Below are 12,585 nucleotides of genomic sequence, written 5' to 3'. Positions count from 1 at the left end.
CAAAAACCACTAGTTCTGCTCTGTGCTTAGCTGCTGACCCAGTACAGGATGTGGAAGGCATTTCTTCCTCGTGAGCTCTCTTTGCTTTTTCTCCACCTCAGCTCTTTCAAAATGAAAGCTCTTCATCACCATAGACTTCTGTATTATCAGACCTATTTGTGCAAGCTTGCCGCCAACTACAGTAACATCAGGAAGGGCACATGATCCTTATTTATCTCAAATCTCCTGAGTTTTTTTAAAAAGAACTAAAAGGAAGTTTATTGACATGTGAAGTTTTTGCTTTGTACAAGCATCTTTCTCACTTAAATTGAAGACATGTATTTGGCCACACAAAATGGGATGTTCTACAAATAAAGATATGTTGTTGTTTTTTTTTAATTTTTTAATTTTTAAAACACAAAAAATGCATACCGTAGACATACAAAACATTTACAATTCCCACCACCAACACGAGGATTGTTTTCTTTTTACATATTCGTTTCTTTATGAGACAATCTTTATATCTTTATCTTTATCCATTTCCATCCTATATACTATATAACATTTGTATCTTATTTCTTATAGCTTGATCTCCAGATTGATTCATGATATAGTTCTTTACCATTGTCCATCTTTCTTCCATTTCTCTTGTTCTATTTTCATTAGTTTTTGCAACATTTAGTTTCACATTCATAATTTCAAATTTCATTTGCTCCACCATATATTGGTACCATTTACTTACTGACCATTTGGATTTATCTTTCCACCCTAATAGTATTACTGCTTGTGCATACAAATAAAGATATGTGACCAATATCCTGCTTTTTAATGCAATCAGCATCAAAAATTGACTTTTGCAGTGACAAGTGCTATCACGTGACTTTTTTTATGTTGGAATACCACTGTCATTTGAAACTGTTTCAAAGTGGTTTACTGGGTAATTTCTCTAGCATGTTTTGAAAAATGCATAAAGACTGTGTGGTACCAGTCTGGGAAACCATTGAAACACAGAACTAAAGAACATAACCAAAGATATAGAAGGCTAGTCAGTATTCCAAAAGTCTACCTTCATATAGAATGCCTGCCTAATTGTCCTGTCCAATGGCTAATTTAATTGACCCCGAGGTGTTAGAGGACTGTCAGCTAATAAATGTGTTGGAAGAGAAGGCCATTTGGAGGAACAAAACCATGCTGGGGTGAAAATTCCTTTTTTCTAGCCATTTGAAGAGGCATACCAATCTGTTCTGGTGTTTAGAAAACATTCTTTCGAAGGCCATTTGTCCATGGGCAAATGGTGTGGTTGACTTAGGAACATTGCCATCTGTTTCACTCCTAGCTGGCCAATTTTGACACATTTGATACAGGAAGGAAAATCACTTTTGGAAGAGGATAAACAAACTCTTACTTCTGAATATTTGTGTATAATTTTAAAACAAAATTTTGGTATGTGAGGGAAGCAGGAAATGAAAAAAACAGTTCTACATTGTTATGGGTTCTACCTTGACATTTCAAGTGTCATTAATTTAAAGCAGCATTAATTAGTAAAAAATGTTTTGTTGCATAGTGAGGGTAAGGCAGTTTTATTGCAATAGGTAATACTAGGAGCCCCCAGTGGCGCAGCGGATTAAACAACTGAGCTGCTGAACTTACTGACTTACTGAAACAGTTTGAATCCGGGGAGTGGGGTGAGCTCCTGCTGTTAGCTCCAGCTTCTGCCAACCTAGCAGTTTGAAAACATCCAAATGTGAGTAGATTAATAGGTACCGCTCCAGCACGAAGATAACGGTGCTCCATGCAGTCATGCTGGCCACATGACCTTGGAGGTGTCTACAGACAACGTTGGCTCTTCGGCTTAGAAATGGAGATGAGCACCAAGCCCCAGAGTCAGACATGACTAGACTTAACGTCAGGGGAAAACCTTTACCTTTAATACTATGATAGCAATGTCACTTATACTGATAAGGATAACAATCAAATAAAATAAATAAATGAGAAAGGTTAAACAAATTAGAGTGCATTGCATTAATTTTTCATCTTTTGTTGCATTGCTTCTGGTTTTCCTAAAAGTGCTGTTATTCTGTTTCATGGCTGGGGGGGGGGAGGTTAAAGTACTATGTCATGTGCCAAGAATGGTCAGAAGCAGATGTACTAAATCAGAATTTGTTTCTTCTTCTACAGGCCATGTGGCTCATGCTACAGATGGATGAGCCAGAAGACTTTGTAATAGCTACTGGAGAGGTACACAGTGTCCGTGAATTTGTGGAAAAGGCATTTGACCATATTGGGAAAACTATTGTGTAAGTCGACACACTTAATAACAATAACTTTGGATTCCCATCGTTTGTTTGTTTAACCTATTTATACCATACATACCATTTAGCCAAGAAGGCTCTCATAGCAGCTTACAAATAATTTGACAGTTCAGGATTACCATCCAAATAATACATGACACTCAAGAGATAAAAGTGTGGCAGGGGCAGGATTACGTGGCACTTCTTCAGAGGCCAGAACAATGGCAGATGGAGCCAAGAAGGAGGGGTTCTCATCTGCTACCAAACCCACACACAATGGATGATGTGCCAACTGGCATACTGTGTAGCATCTTTATTTTCAAAGATACTGTGAGGTCCAAGGTTAAATGGCATGTGGCTGGAGCAGAGCTTTCCACTTTGAAACATGCCCAGAAAAGGGAAATATGAGGATGTTAGACAGTATCCTAGGGGACTAGAGGAGTTGAAAGTGATGAGGAGATGAAAACATTTCAGGGAAGAGTTGACTGTGTGGTAATTTTAACAAGTGGTGTGGATGTGTATTTTAACTAGATTTTTTTTAGATGGGTGGTTAGTGGTGTGTGTGTTTTTGCTTGTATATGTGTGCTTCTCTGAACTTTGCCAATTTCCATTCTTGTGAAATGGGTAATTTGCTATGTGTTGATGGGACAGAATCAGAGTTGAGGTTGGAGGCACAGTGGTGGGATGAAGATTTTCTGGGGTCCTTTCCATTAAAAGGAAAGCAATTTGCTTTCTGGAAAATAGGGTTCTTTGTGGCCAATCCAATGTGGCAGCCACTTTATAAATGGGTAAGCCCCTACATGGCAGTCATGTTATGAAAACACCCATAACATTCTCCCAAATCTCCAACAGCCTGGCAAACATTGGTTCATTATCTCATGTTTGCTTGTTCTTAATACCTATTATAACTCTCACCAGTTAACAGTATTTATTAGGAAAAAATGTACAGTAGAGTCTCACTTATCCAACATAAACGGGCCGGTAGAATGTTGGATAAGCGAATATGTTGGATAATAAGGAGAGATTAAGGAGAAGCCTATTAAACATCAAATTAGGTTATGATTTTACAAATTAAGCACCAAAACATCATGTTAAACAACAAATTTGGCAGAAAAAGTAGTTCAATATGCAGTAATGCTATGTAGTAATTACTGTATTTACGAATTTAGCACCAAAATATCACGATATATTGAAAACATTGACTACAAAAATGTGTTGGATAATCCAGAACGTTGGATAAGCGAGTGTTGGATAAGTGAGGCTCTACTGTATTAGCTTTTGTACCTTTGTTGTGTGTGCTCTCAGATCTGTATATTTCTGCTCAGGTGGGATACCCATTTAGCAGTTCAAGGAACTATGGGATAATTTCATATCATCTGAAGTTAGCTATTAGAACATAGCAATGTTTTAAATAAGTGCTTCCTAAGCTTTATGATTTTTCTCCATCATGCCAAGGATTAGCACCATATTTCTATTTACTGAATGCAACCGTTTATTTTATATAAATTAATTGTGAACCTGCAGCCTATACCTAGGGCGACTCTAAATTATACGATCTGAAGAGAAACCAGAGGATCCATGTAGGGTGACTCTATATGGAACCTTTCCCCCAGGGGCGATCTGGAGTAGCAAATGATGGATTAGCCCTGGGTTGGTTTTTACCAGCAACCTCTCCTCCCTAGAGAGAGTTCTAACTGTCCAGCTGTGTCATTTCTCTGCTACAGAGCTTATTCCCTCCCCTTTCAGAATAACGGGCCAGTTAGATGTGTCTCCAGTGGACCAGCAATGGTCCGTGAACCACCACTTCAGTCCTCATGTTCCTAAATTACTATCCAGAGTTGCATTTCAGTCCCCTTCTACACTGCCCTATATCCCAGGATCTGATCCCAGATGAACGGCTTATCCCAAATTATTTGGCAGTGGAGACTCATATAATCCAGTTCAAAGCAGATAACCTAGGATCAGATCCTGGGATATAAGGACAGTGTAGAAGGGGCCTCAGTTTGTAAATGAATAGAAAGATTAATGACCTCTTTAACAGTAAGGAATAGCACTGTTCATTTGTAAACAAAAGCAGATGGCTGGAGCACATTTTCTCTATTGAAAGATGTTTCGTGCAGTCTCCCAAGTACAGAAGTCTCAGTTCTTCTGTTCCAGGTACAAAGCAAATATTGCTTTCGGATGGAGAACTGCAGTCTCTCTCTCTGTGTGTATAGAGAGAGAGAGATGTAGTAGTTCCATCTCTTCATATACTGTGACACTGTTTTTTATACTCCTAGTGTGCAAAGTCTTGCACCATCACTTGTACAAAAATAAAAAAACAGCATTAATGAATGACCCCAATCTAATTTGCATTTAACCATGTGTTTGCTACATGCAAACAATACATTTAACAAACTACCTGGGACAATCTGTTTATAACTTAAACTTTTTAAACTTATTTTTTAACTTATTTAAACTTTTAACAATACAAACAAAATAATTAAAAGAAATCACTTTTTTCAGTCATAGAGTTTGGTAATTTTGAACTCTGGATTTAGTGGTCGTATAGACTAGAGAAGGGCTCTTTAGAACCTAAAGTTCAAATGATGTTGCAAACTTGGAGTTGTTTCTTCAGTCATTTTGAAATGAGATACACTAGTCCCAATCATTGTACTGAATGGGGCCTCGAGTCCTTCCCCAATATCTAGCAATGACAACCCCACTTTCTGAAGTGCATCACTTCACCTCAGCTGAAATCCTGAAGGAATGAAGGGTAATTAATGAACACTTTTTATTCGTTTATTTTTAAAAATAAACATATTAATTTGTTAAACTGCGCAAGTACTAATGTTTATTCAACATCTCATTTAGCAGTTATGACTTCTAATTCAAATACAACAATGTTCCCATTCAATTGTTAGTTTCAAACAATGAAGACAAAGATATTTTAGAAAGTAAAATGAAACCAGTTTTTTCAATTAGATCTTTCATTTCTGAATTTGCTTTTATTTTTTGTTTTCCTTCAACATTGCTACTGCCAAGGGAAATTTTGGAGTGATAAGACTCAAAGTGATTCTAATTTAGTTCCTTGCACTGACAGGAAAGCCTTTGAGCTATAAATATTTTCTCTGTATAACCAGTGCTTCTTTTTTCTGTCTTCTCCCTCTGCATGTTGCTAATTAAGTAATATGATGGTGAAACACTTCTCTAATTTAGACTCCAGTAGGATAAACCAAACAGGCAAACACTTGTCTTGACTAATTTTCTGTCATTAATCTTATTAAATCAGAGCAGGATTGTACAGATAGCCTCAAACCACTGCAGCATTGAGTTCCTAGCAGATTGCTGGAAAAAAAGATAGGGAAACCAATCCAGGAATGGAAAGATTTATGAATATTTTTTAAAAAATGCATGTAGATTTTGCAGCAGAAGTATGCATTGCTTGAAGCACTGATATTAACACATTTTTACTTAAATAGTCATGATTATTCTCTTCTTCACCCAGTTTATGTGACACACTTATTTTTGGAAAAACAGACTAGAGGTATTTTAGGTAAGTAAGGAGTTCTATAAGAACTGAAAAAAGAAAGAGCCATCCTCAACAGTATGTAGCGTAGTATGAGAAAAAGAAGGCTGAGAGCATTTAAAAAAGAAAAAAAGATAATTAAGGTGAGATTATTGACAGTAATTACTGACAGCTGCAATTAGTGATAGCCTCCAGAAGTAGTTCTGTTCCAAATTCCCCTAAGGCTGGCCAACAGTCCTTCGCCATCGCCAACCAAACTACACCTACTTGACATAATTTCAACCCTGTCATTCATCCTTTATAAGAATCAAAGCTTGCAAGCATCTCTATTATAAACAATGTCATTAATTGTTGCCTCTTTTTAATAGAGTCCCAACTTTCTTTCTTTTAGTCACAGGAGACCCAACTTCCTTAAGTTTTAAACAAAGAGTTTTTATTTGTTTTCTTTTCGTATCAATGGCATTTATGAGGGTGGAGAGGAATGTATTTGTGCATTTGGTATTTTAAAAATTAAAAGCAGTGCATTATTAGCAAATAATTAAAAACCTGATTTTTTAAAGACATTGCAAATGAGTAAACTTTCTTTTTGATTTAAAAAACTCTTAAGTGTGTGGGCCTTAAAAATAGGAGCTGGCATGTTGTTAGGTATGTATGTCACTGTAAATTGACTTAACAATCATGGAAAGTTGAATTGTGACATAGCACAATACTTGTTTACCTAGGAGGAGAATAGACATAGCTACATTTCTTTTGTTTAAATGTTTTTTGTTTATTTCTTCTTGCAAGGAGTTGGACTGAATGGCCCGTGAGGTCTCTTCCAACTTTACGATTCTATGATTCTATGATTTCACAGTAAACAGATCTATGAGTAAAAGTAAACAATCCATACATAATCAATATAAGCACATCATAAATAGCAAATTAGTACTCATATTCTGCCAACACTTTCAGCTTAGTCTTCTCAGTTCACATCATCTTCAATGTCTACTCATGTTATTCTTAACCACCTGCTATAGAAGATCCTGCCGACCGGAAGGTCAGCAGTTCAAGTCACAGGTCAGGGTTAACTCCCTCCATCAGCCCAGCTTCTGCTCACCTAGCAGTTCGAAAATGTAAGTAGATGAATAGATACCGCTTTGGCAGGGAGGTAAAAGGCGCCCTGAAAAAAAAAACATGCCAGTAAAAATCTGATGAGGAAAGGCATTCATGAACAATAGACTACCCAGCGTGGAATATGAAACAACGGCACCTCCCCATGGCCAAGTTGAGCATAGTCAGATGCTGGAGATGAAAAGAGGAAAGCCTTGCCTTTGTTTATGTATTGTTTGCCTTTGTCAATTGTATAATTGTATTGAATGTTTGCCATATATATACCTGTAATCTGCTCTGAGTCCCCTTTGGGACTATTATACAAATGACAGCAACAGCATGTCCATGGTTCCCATTGTAAAACGGGTGTCAGATTACTATGGGAACACTCCCAGTATGCAATAGGACACTGGCAAATGCCCTCTATATGCATTGTCACAATTTACTAGAACAGTTGTGTGACTTATCAGGGATGCTATGACATCAAAAGATGTGAATTGAAGCCTCTGATGAAGGATCTCTGTCCATATTTCCAGTTGTTCCTCAAGGCCACAATATTTTTGTTGTTGTTAACAAACTGAAGCCCTAAGAATGAGATACCTGAAGCCCAAGAATGAGATACCAACAACCCTGCTTAGGTTTGCAGACTCGGAGACATGCCTTCTTTGATTGAGACTATCCATCTGTGATGGATGGCTCTATGCTAGGGGTCCCCAAACTTTTTAAACAGGGGGCCAGTTTACAGTCCCTCAGACCATTGGAGGGCCGGGCTATAGTTTTTAAAAAAAACTATGAACAAATTCCTATGCACACTGCACATATCTTATTTTGAAGTAAAAAAACAAAACGGGAACAAATATAGTCTCTATGTTAATAATCGTAATAATAAAAAATAATCATAACCATGATAAAAATAATAAAGAGGGTTGGAAGAGACCCTTTGGGCCATTTAGTCCAACCCTCTTCTACTTTTGTGCACCAAAAGCACAAGCAAAGCACCTCCTGACAGATGGCCACCCAGCCTCAATGATGATAATAATAATAATAATAATAATAATAACAACAACAACAACAACAACAACAACAACAACAACCACCACCACCACCACCTCCCAGCAGTAAAGAACTGGTGGGATCACAAACCTGCAAAAGTATTGGAAAATGAGCACGCAAAGATACTGTAGGACTTCCAAATCCAGACTGACAAAGTTCTGAAACACAACACACCAGACATCACAGTTGTGGAAAAGAAAAAGGTTTGGATAATTGATGTTGCCATCCCAGGTGACAGTCGCATTGACGAAAAACAACAGGAAAAACTCAGCCGCTATCAGGACCTCAAGATTGAACTTCAAAGCCTCTGGCAGAAACCAGTGCAGGTGGTCCCGGTGGTGATTGGCACATTGGGTGCCGTGCCAAAAGACCTCAGCCGGCATTTGGAAACAATAGACATTGACAAAATTACGATCTGCCAACTGCAAAAGGCCACCCAACTGGGATCTGCACGCATCATCCGAAAATACATCACACAGTCCTAGACTCTTGGGAAGTGTTTGACTTGTGATTTTGTGAAACAAAATCCAGCATATCTATCTTGTTTGCTGTGTCACACAATAATATAATAATATAATAATAATAATAATAATAATAATAATAATAAAGAGGTTGGAAGAAACCCCTTGGGCCATTTAGTCTAACCCTCTGCTGCCTTTGTGCACCAAAAGCACTAGCAAAGCACCCCTTAATAATTAATTATTAATTAAATAATAATTAAAATACCATTATAAACAAGCAAAGCTTTGGAAGGCACACACCGGGAGAGAGAGGAGGTGGGAAAGGCATGTACCTTTCCCTCCTCCCTCACCCCGTTTGCACTTTCCTCAGTGGCAGTGGAAAGGTGTGCGCCTTTCCCTCCTCCTTCTCACTGCATGTGCCTTCCTCGGCAGAAGAGGAGGGATCTACCACTGCGGGGGCCGGATAAATGGCTTTGATGGGCCGCACGTGGCCCCCAGGCCTTAGTTTGGGGACCCCTGCTCTACGCCATCCCTTTATCCTGGGACCAACCAGAGTGCAGAACTGTGGATCGGCCTCGGGCTGCTAGAACTCTTTCCTAACATCTTCATTATCCAGCTTTCAAACCAAACATAGAAATTGGAAATATGATGGCATGGGCAATCCTAACTTCAGTATTCAATTATATATCTTTACATTTGAAGATCTTCTCTCTTTCCTTCCTAGCTGCCCTCCCAAGTCCTAGTCTTCTTCTGATTTCTTGAATGCAACCTCCCTTCTAATTGATGACTGAGCTAGCATATAGAAATTCTTGAAATAATGTTTTCATTATCTACATTAAAATTATGTCAAGCATCTGTCATCTGTATTTTTTCCCCTTAATGTTCAATTATAGACCTGTATTTGCATTTTCTTCCTTGACTTTCTTCAGTAATCATTCTGCGTCATTGCTATTTTCTCGTGGAATCCTGGGATTTGCAATTTGGGAAAGAGTATTCAGAATTCTCATCCATTGAGCTCTGTTGTCTTCAAAAACTACAAACTCCAGAATTCCATAGGATGTAACCAGTGGAATCATAATGCCTCTTTCATATAATGCCTCTTTCACACATGTAGACATGCAGTGTGAAATATTGCAGTATAATTAGGCAATATATTTAACATTTGACCCTTGTTTTTCTTTGAGTCTAAGATCTAGACCCGTAATGCTTACCAAGTGAAAATCATCACTAGCATAGTTACCCTGGACTACACCATTAGGCAAAAAAGACAGGATATATATGTATGCAGTGCATTGAAAGACTGCACTGTATTCCTACTTTTGGCTAATTCTAGATATTCATTTGTACTAGTGCTGTGGACCTTGTGTCACTCAACCATTAGATTCAGATCTAATTGAATTGAATTGCATGTGGCTGCTGCAAAAATATAAGATGATTGAATGAATTGAGGACGTTTACCTTTTATTTTTTACACATCCATGCTAAATGCCATTGGTCTAGAACAGTGATTTTCAACCTATGGTCCCCAGATGTTTTTGGCCTTAAACTCCCAGAAATTCTAACAGCTGGTAAACTGGCTGGAATTTCTGGGAGTTGTAGGCCAAAAACATCTGGGGACCCCAGGTTGAGAACTATTGGTCTAAAACATTGTTGCCTTATGTGCTTATCTTCTTGTTACTGGGAGATGAATTAAAGAATAAGCATGCGTTTAAAACTGGACTTCTATTTTGTGCCATTGCAAAGCAATTAAGACTCTTTGAACATTAACAAGGAAGGAAGGGAAGAGGAAGAGAGGGAGACATTAGTATGTAGGTTCTTTTCAAAACCAGGACCTTCATTTTACTGATTGAAAAGCCCATCGAAAAGTCTATCACACACATTAATATTCTGTTATGCATGCACTTGGCAAGCTCCAGTGAAGTGGCTAATCTGGTTGATAATTGGTGACAAACTCACTAGCCTGAAAAATTGCTTCCCATGTAACCTGCACTTCTTTGTAACTATGAAGGGCATTTCTTTATTTCAAATACATGATTGCATTACTTTTCCATCAGGGTGTTAACTGTACATGGAGTATTGAAGTACACTTTGTATAAACATCTATTTACTGTTGAGTATATTCAAAACCATTATGTGTATAGTGAAAGCTGATTTGAGGATTTATGAAGTTTTATGAAGAAGACCCCGAAATCTGCTTCTAAGGTTTCTCATCCTTTTATGATTATCTCTGTTTCAAACATATATGGATGACATATACAACACATAGAAAGGATGAGCCTACCCGAAAATGCTTTCAGAAGCTAGGCAGTGATTTGAGAAGCGCAGTCTTAAACCATTATGTTTAGACCACTCAAAATGAGAAATGGTCCCACAGGGATTTATGAGACAGCTGTGGAGTAACTGTTTTTAGTCTTAAAACATTATATGCAGTGTATGTATAGTATACTGTTGCATTCCTTTTGCTTGAAACCATTAAAATCTCCTTTTAATGTGAATGCTTGACAACAATCCTGATTTTCCTTAGATAGGTCTCTGTTTAAGACCACCTTATCCCCAGTTTTTTAAATACATGTTCTATTTTTTTCCCCTGTGTGGCTTTTATCCCACTTTTTGGAGTAATCCTCCAAGTTTGGGTTATCTCTGCCTTAAATCAGGACTCCTGTAGAGAAGATCCATCTGCTCTGTCAACACACTCTGAGCAGAAAAGCAGACTAAATGTAAGCACCAAACGTAAGCATTGAGTACTTCCCCACCCCCAACAATTTTCATTCTTAGAGGATGTTTAAAGAGTTAAACTCCTGTTTGTTTCAAAATAGTTACAGAATACCCTATCATTAACATGGTCCTCCAATAAATCCTTAAAAACACCTTCTATTATATACCCTCAGGAACTCAAGTGACTAAGAATTATGAACCAAATCCAATGCTAGTCCCTATTAGAACAGATTATTTGAAACCCAAAGCATTTGATGGTTACTAGCAAGTTCCATTCATTTCAGTGGGTCTACTCTAGTTGAAATTATTGTTGGATTTAGCTCCTTCTCTTCTACAGAAAATTGTCCTCTTTCAAATATCAGAAATTGACTCATTATAGAAGGTCACAGTTACATTTAAACTAGTTGTTCAGTATTTCAGTTTTGTTGTGATAGGATGAAGTAAGCTATTCATGATTATCAGGAAGTATTAGGGCTGATTTCAACCATATTAATAGAAGCCTATTTTACAGTTGATAGACAATAATAATAACATTGCAGTACTTACTTTGAAAGTAGTTCTACTCCAGAAACTTCAGTTTTGTGCTGACACCAACAGTGTTGAATTGATCAAGACTCTACAAGATATTCATCGAAAAACTATAGCAAAATGTGCTGCAGGATGTCCCGCAGAAACAAAGTTTTTGCAGTTTAATAAACGTTTTTCATGTTTTTATGATGGAAGTAATTAGGAAATGACATTTATAACCCAGGAACAAAAATTGTGTTGCATAGTGTTATAGTATATAGAAATAACAAATACTTCAGCCATTGTACTAACTAGCTATTGAACCACAGGTTGTGTATACTGTGGGATAGGCGTATAAGCATCCCTAATTCCCCTGATGTGTAACTTGGGGCCCTGTATCCCAGAATCTGCTTTCAACTAGATTACATGTGTTCCTGTTGCCAGATATGCTGGGATAAACAAAAAACCTAGGATCAGATCCTGGGATATAGGGTCTGTCTGGAAAGGCCCTTGGTCTTCCATTTTATCTGTATTTTTTTAGATCACTGAAATGTTTATAAGTATGTAGTCATGGTTTTATATGTTCAGCAATGATCATGGATCACTTTTTACTTTGAAAATTTATGAAAACTGAGTTGTAGTCATTGCCCTTTCCCCCACCAAAAATCCAGATTAGGATCTTCTATAGATGAGTAGAATTCACCCCTTCGGAAGTCAAACCCCTGGTTCTAGGCCTGCAAAGCATATGGTTGAAGGTGGAAATGTTTGATGTTTTAAAAAGCACTCAGCAAGCCCAAATATACATAAGGCCCTCTGAGCTTAAGCCTGCGCAGGAGAGGAGATTTCAACCTGATGCAGACATATGCACACCATTTGCTCATTTTGTTTGCAGTTCACCTCATGGTCATGAGATCTACTCACCTCCTTTGTTCCATTTCAACCTTTTTAAAAGAGAGAAGCTATAAGCAAGAATGATTGCATG

General features: G+C 37.7%; 1 protein-coding gene across 2 annotated transcripts in view; it reads left to right on the top strand.

The window, feature by feature from the left end:
• The window catches only part of gmds (GDP-mannose 4,6-dehydratase), a 330,217-nt gene that overhangs the window by 236,251 nt on the left and 81,381 nt on the right, over positions 1-12,585 (top strand). For both annotated transcript variants that reach the window (XM_062977684.1, XM_062977683.1), the window contains exon 8: positions 2,158-2,276. In XM_062977684.1, coding sequence (XP_062833754.1) covers positions 2,158-2,276 — 119 coding nt within the window. The remainder of the gene's footprint in view (positions 1-2,157; positions 2,277-12,585) is intronic.

The sequence above is a fragment of the Anolis carolinensis genome, chromosome 4 (assembly GCF_035594765.1).
Source record: "Anolis carolinensis isolate JA03-04 chromosome 4, rAnoCar3.1.pri, whole genome shotgun sequence".
NCBI classification, from domain to species: Eukaryota; Metazoa; Chordata; class Lepidosauria; order Squamata; family Dactyloidae; genus Anolis; species Anolis carolinensis.
The sequence above is the reverse complement of the archived record's forward strand: the minus strand, read 5'-3'. Positions and strand labels throughout refer to the sequence as shown.